At 41.2% G+C, this 20,521-nt stretch overlaps 1 protein-coding gene across 3 annotated transcripts in view; it reads right to left on the reverse strand.

Moving 5' to 3' along the window:
• SMAP2 (small ArfGAP2) overlaps window positions 1–20,521 on the reverse strand; it is a 47,683-nt gene that overhangs the window by 17,585 nt on the left and 9,577 nt on the right. The window contains exons 1-2 of one of the 3 annotated variants that reach the window (XM_082670684.1): window positions 16,639–16,701; window positions 92–225 (exon numbers count right to left, since the gene is read on the reverse strand). Coding sequence is in view for 1 of the 3 variants with exons in the window: in XM_082670682.1 (XP_082526808.1) it covers window positions 92–225 (134 nt within the window). In the remaining 2 variants the exon portion in view is untranslated. Of the gene's footprint in view, window positions 1–91; window positions 226–8,930; window positions 8,978–16,638; window positions 16,702–20,521 lie in introns of those variants that run through there. The other 2 variants (XM_082670683.1, XM_082670682.1) reach the window with 2 other exon arrangements.

Here is a 20,521-nt window from a genome sequence, read left to right on the forward strand (position 1 = left end):
CCTTTATGCCCAGTTTGACTGAAATTCATCCGGAACTACTTTTACATGGAAATATGGGAGCAGTTGACTCACTCTTGGGCTGTGTAAATACCTGGATCTGTTCCTGAGTCCACTGGTCGAGGTTAACTGATTTTACCCTGGATATGTGCACCCCGAGATTCCTGTGGATTCCAGCACATCGAATGCAGATGAACACACCAATGTTCCAGGAGGCCCATCGTGGTCCTGTGAAGGTCAGGAACAGGGCAATAAAGTACCAATTAAAACAACATTCAAGACCCAAAGTGGAATATTTAGGTTATCAGACAACATTTCTCCTAGAACATAAGTGAGAGAACTGTTACCACAATCATCTTTAAAAAACTTTTTTTTAGATTTTATTTTTATTTTTTTGGCTGTGCTGTGAAGCTTGCAGGATCTTAGTTCCCCAACCAGGGATTGAACCTAGGCCCTGGCAGTGAAAGTGCTGAGTCCTACCCACTGGACTGCCAGGGAATTCCCATAATCACCTTTCTTTAAAAAATTGATTTTGTTCATTCCTCCAAGAATCAGCTTTCTTTAAGTTTAAATTTTTTTTAAGTGTACAACACAGTGGTTTTTAGTATTCTCAGACAGTGGTACACCATCACCACTATCTAATTCTGGTGATGGTGTACACCCCAAAAAGAAATCTCAACCCCATTAGCAAGCAGTCCCCATTTCCTCCCAACTTCCCCCCACCCCAGACCCAGGCAACCACAAATCTACTTTCTGTCTCTGTAGATCTGCCAATTCTGGACATTTATATAAATGGGATTATATAATGTGTGGGCATTTGACTAGGGAGCAGCTTTTTACAGTATCTGATAATATAAGTGTTGAAATGCAAATATTATAATACTGTTACTCATGGTTTTTAAAAATCCCAGGAGAACAATGGGAAGTCATGTCACATTCTATTTAGTATCTTACACGAACAGCCCTCCCTCAAGAAACATTTCAATGGTAGTGAGACCTGGATTCAGTTTTCCTACCAGGAAAAAAGATACAGACATGCCATGCCAGCTCAAGGCTCAGCCTGAAATTTAAAACTTTGTTTATCTTCCCCTCCCAACCAGGCCTATAAAATATGCATCCAGATTCACTTACTAGGATCCTTTCCCCTCGGGCTGATGTTCCTACTTTACCCAACTACAGAATTATTTAGATTCACGATTGTCAAATAATAAAGATACTTATAGCAATAAAAAAGAAATCTCAGATATGTATTTCAGTAAAATTCTGTTACATAATCTCCCATCCCCTGCCAACTTTGCTCACCCTAATAATCACTCTGGGAAATTTTCAAACTCTTCTTCATAATTTTTATACAGGATAAAACTGACTTACTTTTATATGACGCCTGCCAAACACCTGCTGAAAAATCACTAATATTTCCTCTGCCATCATTCCACTAAGCAGAAATTTACCACATAAAGAAGCATGATGTCAAAGTTAGAGGTTTTGATAAAGAGGTGAAAAGACACTAATTGATTTTCTGCAGAGATAAAGAGGACCTGCATTTGGAGCAACAAAGGACATGAGGTTTCAATTCTGGACACACATAATAGTTTGGTTGGTCTAAGGGTTTTGGCAGCAGTTTTAATAAGGGAATGCTAAAATCATATGGCAGAAAATTATTCTTAGAAATTTGAATCTGCAATTACTATAAGTAAGAATGTAATTTTTGGACAAAGATATTACTGATACTATGGCAAAAACTACAAATACAGAAGGCTCAAGTCCTCCTTATAACCACCAGGTGGTGTTCTCTGCCTCAAATTTTATCCCAATACCCTCTTACTGCTCTAATCTTGCTAGGCTCAGATTTATCTTCTAAAAAGACCTTCAGTCCCTTCAAATCCCCAGATTTGCACAGTAGATCTGCTATGTAGCCAATAAACACACAAATGATCCACACACTTCTTCCAGTGGGAGTTAACATAAACACAAAACAGAAAACCTAAATAGATGTGAATGAGGTTCCTTAGCGTGCTGTACGTCTATTTTGGGTTACAGTTTTCATAAAGGAACTCAGATAAAATCTAAATTATACAGGATTTAAAATGGGACCAAAAGTTAATATTTCATGTTTCTTTACCATTTTCCCTTTGCTCGAGATTCTAGAACTCATAAGATAGTTACATTATATTTGTTTGCTAACAAAATCAGAAGCCAAAAACACTAATTAAAAGGTAGCTGTGGGACTTCCCTGGTGGTGCAGTGGTTAAGAATCTGACTGCCAATGCAGGTGACATGGGTTCGATCCCTGGTCCGGGAAGCAACTAAGCCCGTGTGCCACAACTACTGAGCCTGCGCTCTAGAGCCCGCGAGCCACAACTACTGAAGGCCACATGCCTAGAGCCCATGCTCCACAACAAGAGAAGCCACTGCAGTGAGAAGCCCGCGCACCGCAATGAAGAGTAGCCCCTGTTCACTGTAACTACAGAAAGCCCGTGCTCAGCAACAAAGACCCAACGCAGCCAAAAATAAAATTAAAAAAGTAAAAAGTTACCTGTGGAATGTTATGCTATTTGCTTCCTGACCCTAAGTCTGGAGAAGGTGATTCCCAAACATCTAAGCTACTGTCACAACTGTGGAATTTCTCCAGATCCCGTTCCAGAGTATTTACCGTCTCTTTGCCTTGGAGGAATACAAGACTAAATCCTGATATTCTGGAGCCACTAACAAGGCCTCAGTATAGAAACATAGGCAATGAAAGGTCATGAAAGGTCAGAGGAAGCCTTCTCTGCTCCCCCTCCCACATCCCTCTTACAACCTTTCCCCAGTGAAATACGGACAGTTCTATCTCAGACACTCAGCCTCCTTTAGTTTTAAGCCACTAGATTTATTAATCAATAACTGCACGCTCCGTAAAGCATTCTGAAATTGGAGAAAGTGAAAACACAGGAGAGATACTTACATGGCTGAAAATATGGGAAAACGGTGTTGTTGTTAAAAGCATAATCTTTGCAGCCAGAAAAAAACTTACATTTCAAAGGTCAGCTTCATCAATGATTAGCTGTGTGACCTTCAGAGAGATACTTAAGCTTCCTAAACCTCAGTTTCCTCATCTACAAAATGTGCACAATAATATTCACCTCACACTGCTGAGAATATGGAGGGGTAATAATAAAAGAGAGCTACATATAAGAACATGGCATAGAATGAGATTTCTGGAACCCATTTCCCATTCATCTCCTTCATGATAAGAGCATGTTTTGTTTTGTTTTTTAATTAATTTATTTATTTTTGGCTGTGTTGGGTCTTCGTTGCTGCACCCGGGCTTTCTCTAGTTGCGGTGAGCGGGGGCTACTTTTTGTTGCGGTGCGCGGGCTTCTCATTGAGGTGGCTTCTCTTTGTTGCAGAGCACAGGCTCTAGGCATGCGGGCTTCAGTAGTTGTGGCACGTGGGCTCAGTAGTTGTGGCTCGTGGGCTCTAGAGCGCAGGCTCAGTAGTTGTGGTGCACGGGATTAGTTGCTCCGTGGTATGTGGGATCTTCCCCGACCAGGTCTCGAACCCGTGTCCCCTGTATTGGCAGGTGGATTCTTAACCACTGCGCCACCAGGGAAGTCTGATAAGGGCATGTTAATGAATTCATATGTATAAGCCAACACTATGCAACACCACAGAATGCTGCTTGTTAGACAGGAATGTGAGTTCTAGTCCTTAAACGCCAGAATCAAAATCAACGGACTGAAGAGCAGAAAGAAACTTACCCTCGATACAATTTCAAAGTCTTCTAGAAAACATGAAATTTTAAGCAGCTTCTTTTATCTTCCTCAAAATATTCCTTGAGAATATACTACTTAAACCCCCAGCTGTTCCCCTTTTCTGTTATACGCCCCCGTTCTGCCCTGGTGTCCATACACGCCTCCACTGCACACACAGAGGAAGGTGGGAAGCTGACAGCCATCTGATGTGCCTGGATTCCACAGTACCTGGTACTGTTGCTACAAGGCCAGCCTACTTAAACACGGGATACATGCAAAGATAATCCAATTGTTCCATACACATTGGCCATGGCAACCAGGGAGAAAATATAAAAGATACCATTTTGAAGTTGAAAATGGAAAGAGACTCTGAGAGGCAATGTTTCAAACCATTTTGAAAGCAAAGAGGATGATAGACAGCGATATAAACTGGTAGTGATTAGCACAACATAAGAGCAAGGTCATGGCTAAGTGAACATATTCATCAGGGGCCTACAAGCAGGCTCAGGAAGCATTAAGCAATATTAAAATTAATAAATAATCACTCTGCAATGAGGGATCAGTAAAAATGAAGAAAGTATATGGATCTGGCTAATCTGCCAAGCAATCAGCTCTAGTAAGTACCAGCCCAGTATCAGGGAAATCTGGGCTTACACTGACTAGTTACACGCCTTTTGACAAGATTCTCCAGGGCTTATTTCTCCATTTGTAAAATGGAAAGCATATAAATAAATCCAATTTACATTCAACTACTGGATGGCTTCTGCATAACCGAGTTAACTACTGATGCCCAGCTGCAAATTTTTCTTGCTGCTGAAACTTCCCCCATCACCAGAGCTACTAGGCCTAGGAGGGTTCTCGGCTTGAGAAATCAGCAGAGAGAAAAGAACTAGAGTTACAGATAGCTTGAACCTACTATTATAATAATTACAACTTGTTGATCTCTAACCTATGGAGTTCCAAAAAATAAATGTTAAGGGGGAAAAAAAAAACATTGCTAAATCAATGGATACCCATAAGTTAGACCTGCCAGCATCTTGGAGCTGTTGAAAAACTCTTCAGCAGGAAGGGTCAAGGAAGGGAGAGAAATTCTCTTCCATCTTCCATCCAAGCCCTGTTGAATCTACCTTGGAAACTTTCCCAGAATCTATCCATTTCTACCTAGACCTTCTCATATCTCACCTATAAGCATTCATTTTTTTAAAATGGGCGTAAGATTTTCTTGTTAGCTCTTCTTTAAAAATTTTTATTGAAATATAGTTAATTTACAATGTTGTATTAAGCATTCATTCTTTTAATATTATTTATTGAGTACGTACTATGTGCCAAGCACTCTGCCTGCTAGGTACCAGGAATACAAAGGCAGAGACAATAAAGATGAGATCCCCTATTTCAAAGAGCTCACAGAGTAACAACTAAACAGACTCCCACCAGAATAATCTCTCCAAAACACAAATCTGTACAGATCAGGCCCCCAAATGTAAACTTTTCATGTAGTCTCAAATATAGAGGTGAAAATGTAAATTGGTGCTAATTTTCTGAATGGCATATTCCAAACTGAACTCTCAATCTCTTGCCACAAAACCTGTTCTTCCTCCATTCTTCTCCATCTTAATCAATTACACCTCCATCCGTTCAAACGCAGCAGTCAGAAATTTATACATCATTTTCTTTCTTTTTTTTTTTTTTTTTTTCCTGCGGTACGCGGGCCTCTCACTGTTGTGGCCTCTCACTGTTGTGGCCTCTCCCGTTGCGGAGCACAGGCTCCGGACGCGCAGGCTCAGCGGCCATGGCTCACGGGCCCAGCCACTCCGCGGCATGTGGGATCTTCCCGGACTGGGGCACGAACCCGTGTCCCCTGCATCGGCAGGCAGACTCTCAACCACTGCGCCACCAGGGAAGCCCTATACATCATTTTTTATACCTCTCTTCTTCAATCGCCATATCTACACCATCACCAAGACCAAATATCTCTCAAATCAGTATCTCCTCTCTCCATCTGCAACACTATTTCTCTAATCCAAACGCACCAGATCTCTTGGACTAGTGCGATAACCTCCTAATTAATGTCTCTCTCTGCTTTTACATTCCCTTCTCCTCCAACACCAAACCAAAACCATTCTCTGCAAAACAGTCAGCTTGAGCTCTTAAAGAAGCAAAAGTGACCTTGTCACTCAGCTGCTTAAAACCTTTCTAGGGAAGCCTGCCTTCTGTCACTGTTGGATTAAAGAACAAAATCCTTAACGTGGTCTCCAAGGTCTTATATGATCTGGCCCATGGCTACTTCCCCAGCTTCTCAACTCCAATCACGCCAGCTTTCTTTCGTTTCCTCAAAACACCAACATGTTCTTTACTTAGGGCTTCTGGCCTTTGTACACGCTGCTCTCACTGCCTAAAGAGCTCCTTCCCCAACCACTATCCACCCCTTGTAGCCTGGTCAACTCCTATATATCAGCTGAAAAGCTTCTTCCTCAAAGGAGCCTTTCCTTGGTCCCCCAATCTAAACCAGATTATATTCTCTCTTCCATCTTTTCTTCTGGTTTTTACATTTCGTTATGGAAAATTTCAAACACACAAAAGCCGAGCATAATTAACCAGCAGCTTCATCAATTATCAACCTCTGGCCAATCTTACTTCAGCTATACTCCCACACACTCAACTCCCAACCTTGGAATATTTTGAAGCAAATCCCAAATATCATACCATGCAATCTGCATATACTTTGGTATATACCTCTAAAAATAAGGACTTTTCAAAGGTTATAGACTTTCACTTATTTTACCCTTTACTTTTTCTTTCTAAGTTGTACCATATTTTATCATATATTTATTTATGTGATCGCTGAACATGTCTTTTCCACTAAACTATAAGTGCCACAAGAGCAGGCAGATCTGTGATGTTCACTGTTACATTCCCAGGACACAGCACAGTTCCTCGCACACAGCAGGGAGGCAAAATTTGTTTAAAAATTAATTGAGGGCTTCCCTGGTGGCGCAGTGGTTGAGAGTCCGCCTGCCGAAGCAGGGGACACGGGTTCGTGCCCCGGTCCGGGAAGATCCCACATGCGGCGGAGCGGCTGGGCCCGTGAGCCATGGCCGCTAAGACTGTGTGTCCGGAGCCTGTGCTCCGCAGCGTGAGAGGCCACAACAGTGAGAGGCCCGCGTACCGCAGAAAAATAAAAATAAAAATAATAATAATTGAAAGTAAGTAAATCCTTTGAAGGCCACCCACCCCTGCTGTAAGAATTCATCAGGGAAACAACAGGTCAAGTACACAAAGAAATATATTAAGAATGTTCAGTAATATATTAATGTTCCAACAAAAAACATCAACAGATTCCATAAAAGAACTATGATATCACTACTCAGGGAAAAGAAAATTGTAGCTCTTTATTTAATATAGAAACATGTCCATGTTATATTAATTATAAAATACAATTTTAAACAGTATAAACAGAACAAATCAAACCATTTTTGTTTAAGAATGTGAATAAATGTATATGTATGCACAGAAAAAATTGTCTAGAAGAATACATGTAAAATATTAAAAGCTATTATTTCTGGGTAGTGGGACTGTGAAATATTTATTTTCCTATTTTTTAACATACTCTCTGAATTGTTTGCAATGAACTTGCATTACTTCTGTAATGAGAAAAAACAGTACAGGTATTTTAAAAACAACAGAGCCATCCGTGGCTCCTTACTGGCTGAAAGATAAGTTGAAACTCCGTGCTTTACACAGGATGAGCAAGTCATCATTCTGAAAAATGTCATGACTCACGCCTCTGCCTACACCTTCTTCCTACCTGAAATGGCTTTCTCCTTCATTCCCTGCTCGAACACTTCAAAATCTAGTCCAATGTCACCTCTTTCTGTGAGGCCATCAAGGGAATAAATCTTGACCTTTGCTATGGCTAAGAGTCCATTGCCTGCTTTGCTCTTCCAATACTTAATATCTTATCACAATTAGTTGCTTACGAAACTTTCTTGCCCTAAATAGACTATCAGCTCTGGAAGGCAAGGACCTTGTCCCTTCATCATTTATCCCAAACATTTACCACCATACTTGCAAGTAGTACATACAAAATAAGTATTTGTTAAATGAAGTCATCAATTAACAAGATAAAAAGCATACAGTTTTTTTTCTGTCTTGTAAAATGAAGGGAGAAGAACTTTTCAAACACTTTCAAGGCAAAGATATTACCCAGAAAAGGGATTAGGTTACTTTGGTGAGGCTCCAAAGGCATAACTAGCACCAGTGAGTAGAAGTTGATTTGGGAACACTCCGGGGAAGAATTTCCTAACTCATAATTAAGGTTGCGTGAAAACAAATGCAGCATATCCAAAAACAGTGGAATCCCAGTAAGTGCAAGTGTTCAAGAAAAGGCTGGATGATCAACTCTCAGGGATGGTGGAGAAATGATCCCTGCACAGTGGGTGGGGTAAACCATGAGCTGTAAAGTCCCTTCTAGTACCATTGTTCTACTGGCTGATTTGTAGGAAATTTTCATGTCCCTTCCTGCTTGAAATTCAGTGGTTCTGAAGGTACAATGTGAAATAATCTATGAAGATGTTAGGTCTTTTTTTTTTTTTTTTTTGGCCGCATCATGAGGCATAAAGGACCTTAGTTCCCTGACCAGGGATCAAACCTGTGCCCCCTGCAGGGGAAGCACGGAGCCCTAACCATTGGACCTCCAGGGAATTCCCTGAAGATGTTAGATCCTGATGAGTCTAAAAACATGAAATCAAATTCAGTTCATGGAGCCTATGATTGGCACTGAAAGCTGGTTTAAACGTGATAGACACATAAGGAAGAACCTCCATCAACACATTCTGATTTGAAAATAGAAGCAAATTTCTCCTGAACTTAGCCTGTCATTAACTCCAGCATGAAATTCGAGAATCAAAGCAAAGAAGCAGCAGTATTTGTTTTAAGAACAATTCTAACGCTAGGTACCTCAGTTCCACTCATTATATCCCTTCAACCCTTGATTCACTACAAAGAAGAATACACATAAACACCAGTGGCATCTTGGAGAAATTAAGTAGGGCTACTAAGAGGTATGTTTATCAGCCTATTTCCATCTACACAAAAGAGAATTCACCTAGTTCCCTATTCCAAAATAACAATAAACAGTAACTTTGAACCTCTGTAAGTACAAACATTTTAAGGAACCATGAGGCCAAAATAAAAGCTTACTCAATCAACCTCTGCTCTGAGTACGCTCTGCAAGAGAAGTAAGTCCCTTTCCATCCGGTACATCTTGTAAGAATGTTGTTTCCTTTTGTCAAAAAGAGACACTGTCCACGTTCATATATTTGAAAAAGCAGAAGTTAATCTTTTTTTGTTTTGTTTTTTTTGCGGTACGCGGGCTTCTCACTGTCGTGGCCTCTCCCATTGCGGAGCACAGGCTCTGGACGCGCAGGCTCAGCGGCCATGGCTCACGGGCCCAGCCGCTCCGCGGCATGTGGGATCTTCCCGGACTAAGGCACGAACCCGTGTCCCCTGCATCGGCAGGCGGACTCTCAACCACTGCGCCACCAGGGAAGCCCTAAAAGTTATCTTCTTAAATGTTTGAGACAAAACAAATTGAAAGATTTCTGAGATTGATTAGAGAATAAAGGTAAATACTACACCAAGGCATTTAAAATTGGAAAATCAGAGGTGGAAAGAACATTAGAAGTCGGTGAGTCTAACCTTCTCATTAGTCATTGAGATCCTTTTATCTGGTTCCTCCCTAAACAGCTCTGGTACTAAGTCAGTTATGTACCATTTCAAAAGGAAGGCCATTCTACTGTTGGATGGCATTGAATACTAGAGATGCCTTCTTTACACTGAGTCCCATTAATCTGCCTTCTTACCATTTTTACCTCCTGGTGCTACTTCTATACTACTCCCATATTTATATAAAATAACAAAAAATGCAAGATACAGATAGAGGTTTGGAGATTCTAGAAGAAGAGAGCAGCTATTCTACACTCAACTAAAATACAAGCCAGTTGAGCCAACTTAATCCAGGAGGTCAATGACAGAACAGATGTAGCAAACAAACTGCTATGATATCCATGGAGACAAAGCAAAGCAACGTTATCCTCCTACCAGGTAACCAGAAAAAGGTGGTTAGTGAAGTAGAACACTGCTGAGCACTCACTGATGAAATAGTTAGTCTACATCTAAACCCATTTCAGCAGATAACTTAAAATGGTCTTTGGGGCTTCCCTGGTGGCGCAGTGGTTAAGAATCTGCCTGCCAGTGCAGGGGACAGGGGTTCGAGCCCTGGTCTGGGAAGATCCCACATGCCATGGAGCAACTAAGCCTGTGCACCACAACTACTGAGCCTGCGCTCTAGAGTCCGCGTGCCACAACTACTGAGCCCCAGTGCCACAGCTACTGAAGCCTGTGCGCCTAGAGCGTGTGCTCCGCAACAACAGAAGCCACTGCAAGGAGAAGCCCCCGCACCGCAATGAAGTGTAGCCCCCGCTCGCCGCAACTAGAGAAAGCCCACACGCAGCAACGAAGACCCAACTCAGCCAATAAATAAATAAATTCTTTTTAAAATAAAATAAAATGGTCTTTCTCTAAAGACATTAAAGCTTGTAACACTAGGAAATCAACAGGGAAGTGGAATGGGGGCTAGTGGGAAAAAAGGAGGAGACATTGTTAATCTTTCTCTTGCCGTTAGTAGTGCTTACAGACAATGGATTGGCCTTGACCTTGCTCTGCTCTGGAGCGGGGGTGGTGGTGGAGAAAATTAAATACAATTTTTAAAAAGCCTACAGAAAGTAATAAAACTAAAACAATAAAACAGCCAAAGGGCCAGCGCTAGAACAAGGCACATGTCTACTGCTGGGGGCAGCAGCTTTCTCAGTTTCTCTATACACTGGCTATTCATTTCCTTTAAATCCTAGGAAAACCGGTGCTTGCTCTGAATTAGTCCAGTAACATGCTTGTACATATCTCATGGTATTTACCTGACCCCTGCTAGCCACAAAGCTATGGGCTAAAAGATAATAACTGTATCTCTAAAATTAATTAAACTACTCTGAAAAGACTGAAGGAAGGGCAATTAACTTTTAGTAAATTTAGCTCCACATCAATCTTATTTGCCTTATTTATTATTGGAAGGTAAAGCTTTATTGCAGGTTAGGCTCTAACTCTTCCTTCCTTGCTATCCCAGCAGTGGACGGTAACTAATGTATACTTAGGTGATGTTTCTGGTAATAAAGACGACCAAATCAAACAACCTGTATCTTTATTACTCAACTCTATTTCCCAGAATACTTCAGAAGGGAAAGGACCAGGTCCTAGTTTGAGCTTTTTTTTTTTTTTTTTTTTGCCTCTGAAAAGGACATTCTGCCAAGGTATGTGCTGATGATGTCACTGCCCCATTTGAAGACATGTAATTTAGACCCCCACTGTCAACTGAACTCCAAACTAAGTGTGGCTTAAATTCTTCCATGATCTGGGCCTTTCTAGAATCAATTCTTGTTATTCCTCTTCTTACTTCTATACACCAACAAAGACATCACGTCCTCTAAAACGGTGTGTGTAGCTGCCAGCTGCTAGGTTCCAGCCACACAGAGAAATCTGAGAGGGTGACTCTCACCCACAGACACCCAGAGGCCTTTCTCTGATTTGGGAACAAGAGGCAGACTGAGGGACTCCCGGACAAGGTGAGTCCCTGAGTCTACACAGAGGGCCTCTGACTGCCACAGAGGTGTCTTTCCAGCCAGTCCTGGAGCAGCAGCTGTGCAGTACTGCTGGCGGTGCTCTCTAAAAGCCTGAGACCCAAGTCTCTTGGGGTTTCCCTGGGAGGTTCTGGTATGTGATGCTATGATTGTTTTCATAGTAGAGAGCTGATATATTTTAAAGAGGGGAAAGAGCTAGCCGAAACATCTGCCCGGGTTGAAGAATCTCATAAAGCCAGTGAGAAGCTTAGACTTACACAAGCTGATGCCTGCAGCAGAGGCCAGTCCTCTGACATTACAAACCTTGAGTATGGCAAAACGTAATAATCTAAACATGTCCACCTCTTTACTTGAGAACACAGTAGATTTTCTTGAAAAATAACTAGAAGTGAGCCCCTAAACTTTCATTTCATGGAGGGATGGTGGCTTGCCTTCAAGGACATACATGGTTACTCAAAGATATGTCAAACTCTCTCCAACCCTTAGTGACTGGTGCCAAAACACCCTAAAAGCGCCTCAGAAGAATGCAGAACAACTTCAGAGGGAAAGAATGGATGGTATGGTTGAAAACACTCATTTTCAGGAAAGCCTAGGATTGCTTTCCCGAGAAGCTGCAGGATGGGGGCAAAGAGTGTGGGAAGTGAAGAAAAAAAAAGCTTGAAAACTCAACTACACGGGTGAAATAGGTTGTAAATCATAAAAAGAGCCAGCTAAAAAGATCTATGACAAAAACTGTGCTGGAGAGGACAAATTTACCTGCTCTCTTTAGAGATTATGTGGATGACGGCGATTTGGGATTAGACAAAAAGAATGGATCAGAAAATGGAGACCACCTAGACTATGAGTCAGAAGTCGATTCAAAGAAACTCATCCATGCTGTTACTTAAATGTTTCCTTAAAAAGGCTCGAAGGAGAAAAGCAAGGAACATTTTAAAAATTATGTGAAGATGGGTTCCCTGGTGGCACAGTGGTTAAAAATCCGCCTGCCAACGCAGGGAACATGGGTTCACACCCTGGTCCAGGAAGATCCCACGTGATGCAGAGCAACTAAGCCCGTGTGCCACAACTACTGAGCCTGCGCTCTAGAGCCCGTGAGCCACAACTACTGAAGCCCGCATGCCACAACTACTGCAGACGAGCACCTAGAGCCCGTGCTCCGCAACAAGAGAAGCCACCGCAATGAGAAGCCCGCACACCACAACGAAGAGCAGCCCCTGCTCACTGCAACTAGAGAAAGCCCAGGCGCAGCAATGAAGACCCAACGCAGCCACAAATAAATTAATTAATTTTAAAAAAATTATTGAAGACAATCAAATGAAAAGGAGCTTACAAGTCAAATGAGAAATTTCCAAACTGAGCAACCCTCTTTGCAATTTGAATATTCACAGCTTGAAAGTGAAATTCAAAAGCTTCAGCTTAAACTTCAAATAGTGACTGAACTACATCAACAACATATAATGAAACTTTGCACAAAGTTTATCAAGGAGGGAATTTACTGCTTAGAAGAAGAAACTTCCCAAAGTGTACGAAAATATCAGCAGTGTACTCCCCAAGTGCAACTCCTACAGAAAGCTGGCCAAAGACCTAGAGAGAGAATTGGAAAGAAACATTTCCTTCTATCAAAGACGGATCATGTCCCATGAGAAAAAACCCTCAACAAAGTTGGCTGGCATCTCTGTTGACTGAGAGAAAGCTCAACAAGCTAAGAAAAGAAATGGTCACAGGAGACAAAATTGGCCAGAGCAGGGTTTAAATTCCAGCTTTCCCCCAGGGGCTCCTCTGCCCTGCTATTCAGCAAGCAGAGGCCCGAGAGGGTCAGGGAATCCCTCTCCTTCATCAGGTTCCCAGGGAAGAAGGAGGTCAAACCGTGAGGGCTGAAGGACCCAGGGTCATGTCCAGGTTTAATTCCAGAGCAGCCACCTCCTAAATATCCACAAGCATAGTAGGACATCTGCCTAATGTTTTCTGTCTTTAAACGTCCTCTTGATTTCTCTCTTTAGTTAATGGCTGTTATTCAATTGATGCTACATTTGCTTTTACTATAATTCCTAAGATAGGGTTTAATATAATGCTTAAGAATATATTATTTCCACTTCATTGGACTCTCTAGAATTAGACAGCATACCTGCTATACTTTGGCTGCAATAAAAGATCCTCTATTACTTAAAGCATCGATTGAAGTTTGATGTGACCAGGTGGAGGCATTTGAAACAATACAGGAAATGCAACAAGCTGTTATTAAAAATCCATACAAGTAACAATATTTATCCCTATAAATTTTGATTGGTTTTAAAAACAATCTAAAAATAAACAAAAACTAAATAACAACATCCCCAGCTAATCTCAGTACTATTTTTATTGGTTTAGCCCTAAATGCATAGATTAGGGGAATTGACATTTTGCAATTTTTTGTTTCTTGTTTTTAAATTTCTCTTTAACCTCTGTTATTTTGTTTAGCACATGCTTTGCTGTTTAAATGTTTTAAATTTTTATGAAGTCAAAATAAAAGTTTTCCCTTCTAAAAAAAAACAGTATGTTCATAGCTCTTGTTAAATAAATGCTCCCATGAGAGATCAGTATGAAAGTTGTGGTACACAGTGCTGGGCCTCCAAGTGGGAAGCCCCTCTCTTTCTGGAGAATCTTGAGTTCAGCCTGGAGGATGAGGTCTCTGATCATGCCAGTAACCTTAGGAAGAGGCCTGGATGCCTATCCACTGAGAAATGAGTAAAAGAGCCCTAAGTGCGCAGCAGCACAAGAAGGCCAGTTTGGCTTTATCCTCTGGGTCAAGTTCTCTAGAGAGAAAATTGCTGGTGGTGGGTCCTTAGACAGTACCTTTCACATGCAGGAGGACCTGGTGCTGAAAAAAAAAAAAAAATCAAGCAAGGTAACTAAGAATCTACACTGGTCCTGTGAAGCTAAGGCACGTGACCTCAGGATTCTGAAACAGAACAGGGACTGGAAACAAGCCGAGCGAGGTAGGATCAGAAGTTAAACCTTCAAAGAAAAGGGTGGCTGTTTTTTAGTTTCATATATTTTGTGATAAGTTCCCTTTTTTGTTCCCTCTTTGTACTCAAAGTTCTGAATGGTGTTAACAGGGCTAAGGGAAAAGCATCAAAGGAAGTGATTTGTGTCTATATATGAGCCAGAGCTTTAGAGCAGAGGCAGCAATACGATGAAAGCAATCGATAATCCAGAAGAAGCACCCAAAGAGGGAAAGAGAAGCAGGACACATGGGGGCCACCTGGGCAACTTTCTATCTCTACCTGTGGATTCTCTTTCCTGAATTCATGTTTTGGAGGTTCACAGGTTTGACAAATAAGGAAAACTGGACTACTTATACTTTCTGGATCAACTTAATATTGCTCACAAATAGCTCTACGTGGGCTATTCCATTTGCAAAACCTCATTTTGTGAAAATCTTGCTGTCTCCATCAAGCCTTTTTTCCTTCCTCTTCTGACTCTCACAGCACTGTGTCATTCTCCGGTGGCACTCAGCTATGCTTGTTCTGTCGCTGGGTTTTATATTTGTTTTTATTTTGTGAGCTCCTTTAGGTAACAACTGCGTAAGTTAGCATACTTTTTAAAAAACCTAGAATGAGTATTTTTCTTATGTGGACTTGAGGTTTGAATCCCTTATTACTCAGAAAACCACACAAAGGTGATTTAAATATCCTACATAGAAAATTAGGAGGAAGGGTGTCCTTAATGTTCCTTGTATCCTGGTTAGCTCGGATATTTTGGCTCTAGCTAATTTCCTCTGCACAAAGACCCTGCTTAAAGCATTCATGAATAAGCGAGAAGAGTGGTAGCTGAGGCATGGCTTCTCTGAAAAGGGGAGGGAGGAAATAAAAAATAGCTGCTTTCACTGGGGGCAGGAAGGAGATTATTTCATTAGGAGCCAAACAGTGAGACTATCTCAGTACAAACAATTGTTTGGCTTGAAGGCTCCATGTGGCCAATTACTCTGGCAAAGGCTCAGCTGGAATAGAACACGGAGCCTGCCAGGACTGAGGGATAGAGACTGACACAGGCTCAAGTGTCTCAGTCATGGCTCTGGGATCCCAGAGCATCCCAGCAAGGATGCTCATAGAACACACTCTACCCCAATCAGCAAAGAGCATCATTCTGCACCCAACCCAGTCCAGAATGTGGATTGAAAAGAGATGAGAAAAAGATGACAAAAAAAGAAAAAGATGACACTGGGGACAATGTAAAGTAATTCAACCTAAAAAGAACATTTTGGGGGTGGGGGAGAGATAAATTAGGACTCTGGGATTAACATATACACACTACTATATATAAGATAGATAAACAACAAGGACCTACTGTATAGCACAGGGAACTATATTCAATATCTTTTAATAACCTATAATGGAAAAGAATCTGAAAAAGAATATATATATATAACTGAATCAGTTTGCTGTACACCTGAAACTAATACAACGTTGTAAACTAAGTATACTTCAAAAAAATTAAAAAATTTTTTAATATAAAATAAAACCAACATTTTGTAGCAAAAGCAATAAGGATAAAACCCAGATCTTATAAGAGAGCTAGAACATTTCAATCACTACCTCAATGGCTTTCATCAGGCTGGGGGTTGGAGGTGTGTAGAGATGGATCGCTGAGCTAACAGCTGGGCAATTATTTCAAAGTTGGCCAGGTGGACCTGATATTTCAAAACTTGACATTATAATTAAACTAATTTCCTATCACTCATGACCTCACTTCAGGAAACAGATGTTTAACTCGATTCTCTAGAAGTTATTGTCTTCACTCCCTGGGGACATTTAGTTCTTTATGTTTTTTAAGTTACTTCCCGTTAAAGCCTTAGCTTCCTCTTTGCAACAACCAATAGCTTCTCATATTCTGAAAAAAATACTGAAGATGCAAAGTAAGCCTGCCTACTGAGGGGAGGCATATCTTTAGAAGAAGCTACCAAAGAAAGGTGATAGAGCTCTTGACCAATGAGATTGCTCTTCATCCTCCAACCCCAGGACAGGTAATAAGCAGCAGAGGACCAATATGAAAATAGATATTAAAAATAGCCACATTCAAACAGTACCACTCTTCTTTCTTTAGAGCTGTGCTTCTCAACTGAAGCAATTTTCCCCACAAGTGGCAATGTCAATGTCTGGAGACATTTTTAGTTGTCACAACTGGCAGAAAGTTGGGGTGCTACTGGCATCTAGTAGGTGAGGCCAAGGATGCTGCTTTACCTCCTGTACAGGACAACCTCTCAACAAAGAAGTATCCGAACCATCAATAGTGCTGAGAAACCATCTTGAAGCCACTTAGTTTGAAGCATGTGAGACATAAGAATATGCCAATCCTGTGGAAAAGCCGTTTCTCTTGTTCTGTAACAAAGAGATAAACATTTTGATACAGAATTCCCAAACTGGAAAGAACCTTAAGGATTATCTAGTCCAAGCACAGCTGGAGAATCTAAGGCCCGGGGAGGTCAAGTCATTTACCCAAGTTCATAGAAGAAATCATCAGCTGGACTGGAATGAGAATCATCTTTCTACACCCCAAATGTGTGTTATACATAGCAGATGCTCAATAATAGTCCCTAAATTGATATCCTATTCTTCAGGGGTTCTTTTCTCTTCTCACACACACATTCGCTGCTGCTGGAAAGCCCAAGGCCTGAGCTTGTGTGTGAAGGCTCATCCACACCCCTTCCCAGCCACGTTCCTCTTCCTCAGAGGAAGCCCAGAAGTGGAGGAGAGCGAAGAACAAGAAGCCAGGCAGAACTCATTTTTCACTTGTTTGAAGGGGAGCTCGTGCTTTTCACACAGGCAGAGAGAGGCTTTACACAAAACCTTCCGAGTCAGCAAATGAACTCTTGTACAAGACCACAGACGTGTGAACTTCTTCCTTCCACGACGGTGTGCAGCTTTCCCAACACATCAGAGGAGCCCCAACCAATGGCAAACAGATGGAAAACCAGTGAGAGTTTAACCGAATCACAACCGTATCCAAAAGCTAGAGAACTTTCATCGCTACAGAAACAGCAGAATAGAAATGAATTCTGGGACCAAAATACAGATGGTTAGTCCAGGGACACGCAGAATGTTAGTCATCAAAACAGCCCTGGCTTAAGGGAGCAGAGCAAAAAGTGGAGATTTGCCCTTTCAAAAGAAGATATTCACTATGTTTCAAAAGCCAGGTGTTTCAGAATTGGGTATAATGAGGTACGGGTCGGAAGGTATGGTGCAAGTGGGTGGCGCAAAGATGCCAGCCGTGTGGATAGAAAGTTCCTGCAAAGGGGACATTACGCAGAGGAACTCAGAGCAGGTCTCTTGGGGAAAAAAATTGCGGCTTCGAAAGAGCCAAAGCAAGGTTCTTCAAATTAGACAAACCTGTTCCAGCAGGAACAAGGGGGAGCTTCTAAAAGTGTTGCAAGGTTATGATTAATCTCTATGGCAGCTGAGGACAGTGTCTAAATATTTACTCCCAGCCCACAAAAAGGCTAAAGGACTGCTATTTCAGCCTCCCGTTTTACACTCCCTGCTCCATTTCCCCTAAAATGGTGTGTCTCACTGAGACCTCCTACGGAAAGGGCAGAATACCAGCTCTGTGACTGGCTCCAGCTTTCAAGGTGGTACAGATGCCAGAGCACACAAAAGAGATGGTGCACAGAAGCAACTGCCACAGAGCAACCTTGAGATTCACCTGCTCGGCTTCCTGCAACGTCACAGAGCTTCAAATCTCTGAGTTAAGAGTATGAGGGTGACTTTCAAAAAACTAAACAAGATTATGATCTGAACACGCATAACTAGAATAGTGTTCACAATGGACACACAGACACTATGTACCCGATGCTGTGCTTTAGCTAACAGGAAAACACGGGACTCAGTCCCTCTCCTCATGGAATTCACAGTCTAAGGAAAGCTTTGTAAAACAAAAACAAAACACAGTAGCTGTTATTCCCCTTTCCACCAATGTGGGGCTTCTAATCCTCCTTCTCAGTGGACTGAGTTTAAGTGAAGGAGGCCTGTATGAACAACATAAGATGCTGATCAACGGCCCAACGGTATTTCCACATACCAAGTATATAACGTGGAAATTGCACGTGAGATATAAGAATATATCTTGGCCCATCTTGCTGTGATCATGTCCCATAAATCTGTTCCTTACGGTCAAGCCTGGATTCTCCCCAGCTCTCTGTGCTCCTTGTCTCAAATGTCCACTGCCATGAGGCAGTTCAAAATGAACTGCCCCCACGGCAAGGCCATCTCTACATGGGCTCAACCCAGAGGACTCCCTGACAACTCCTTAAAATTAGAGGGCCCACATAACTACTCAACTCTGAACAAATAAATAACCCATTAGTCTCACAGCAACACAAAAATTCACAATGTCTCATTATCTTATAACACTGAAAAATTAAGACCCAAGGGTCCAACAATTGGGCAAGAGTTAAGTAATGATATATTCAAACAATGGAATACAATAAAGGCATTTAAATGTTTTTAATGTCATGAAAAATGCTTATGATAAATGTTAAGCAAAACAATAATGATACAAAATTATAATAGTATAAGCTGAAATAAAAAATGGGTGATAAGGATTATATGAAATACCTTCTGCATCATACTTTTTCATACTTTCCAATGATTTTCATCACAAATATGAATAACTTTCATAATGAGAAAAAATAAAGTTTTTGTTCTTTAAAGAAAAGCATTTAATGATGTTTAGCTAATAAGCACAACTGGTCTGGGAGTCTGTTCCTATGGTAACAATTTTTTTTTTTTCTTTTTTCTTTTTGGTCATCCAGCATGTGGGATCTTAGTTCCACGACTGGGGATCAAACCCCCGCCCCCTGCAGTGGAAGCGAGGAGTCTTAACCACTGAACCGCCAAGGAAGTCCCTTTTTTCCCCTTATATGCATAAGAAGTCTAATGAAACTGAGCCTTATTTCTACTCTGCCCTTGATTTGAGTCACTTGTGCCTGGTGCCTATTCACAGACTAGGCTCAACACCAAGTCAGAATGCTCAGAGGAGGTGATTTGGAATCTTCCTGATTCCAATGTTGTATTTAATGATGCTTCCTTTCTCTCACATAAAAGCTAGTAACGTTAATAATAGCACTCACACTCTACGAAAGACCTTTGCTCAAAATTCTCCTCGGTCTGAAAACAGTTTCTCCAACCCAACCCCTCACATCTACCTTCAGAGAGACAAAGTCTCCAGTCCTTACAGCTATTATTTCAATAAAAATGCTTTCAGCACAGCAGAAGAGCCTGAATCTTTTCTTTCTTTCTTTTTCAAATCAGTCGTCACACAAATTGGTTTCCATTAGGTCCGTTGTTGCCAGCTATTTTGAACACAAGCATCATGATAAGAACAGGGAATTTCCTTCCTATTTCTCATCAGAGGGCTTGGGTCAGTTATAACCCAAGTGGTAAAGTATCAACAAGAAAAGACACCAATGCCTCTTTCCTCACCAGCATATGATATTACCAGTTCACATGGAAAATTCTGTACGAAATTATTTTTCAAAGGCATTAGAACAAAAACCGTCTAAACAATATTAAGACAAAGTTTTTAACTCAAGGCTTGAAACACTAGAGATCTCATTTCTAAATACACACACACACAGAGGGGACTTCCACTAAGACAAGAAAAGAGGAAGAAGTTAAAATTTACTTCGTGTGCACTTCAGGAAGTAACATTGTAGGATTAACATGTAAACTCACATCTAAAGGTATAAACTCTGAGATAGAGGCATGGGGATTTATGGTCTTCCCATCACTAGCAACTGCTGTGAAAGACAGTATGGCTATTTGCAATAGAGGAAAAGAAAAGGTGCTCTATTTTCTCACATCTCTGCTGGGACAGGCTTATCAGCTACAGCTGACAGTAGGTCTCTCTTCCTCCTGTATTTGCTCTACTATTTTCAACACATGATAAAATGAGAAAGTTACACATTTGTTTTTTGGGTGTGGAGAAATGACATGAAGCCTGAGGGATCCAGTTCTCATTGTTTCCGATTAAGACATTTCTTTTTGAAAGTTTTGACTTGAAATTAAATAAGGATCAACAGAGCATTTTCCAAGTGGGCTTATGAAGTCCAGTGCTTTTTAAATAAAC

Source organism: Grampus griseus, assembly GCF_964374135.1.
Source record: "Grampus griseus genome assembly, chromosome: 1".
NCBI classification, from domain to species: Eukaryota; Metazoa; Chordata; class Mammalia; order Artiodactyla; family Delphinidae; genus Grampus; species Grampus griseus.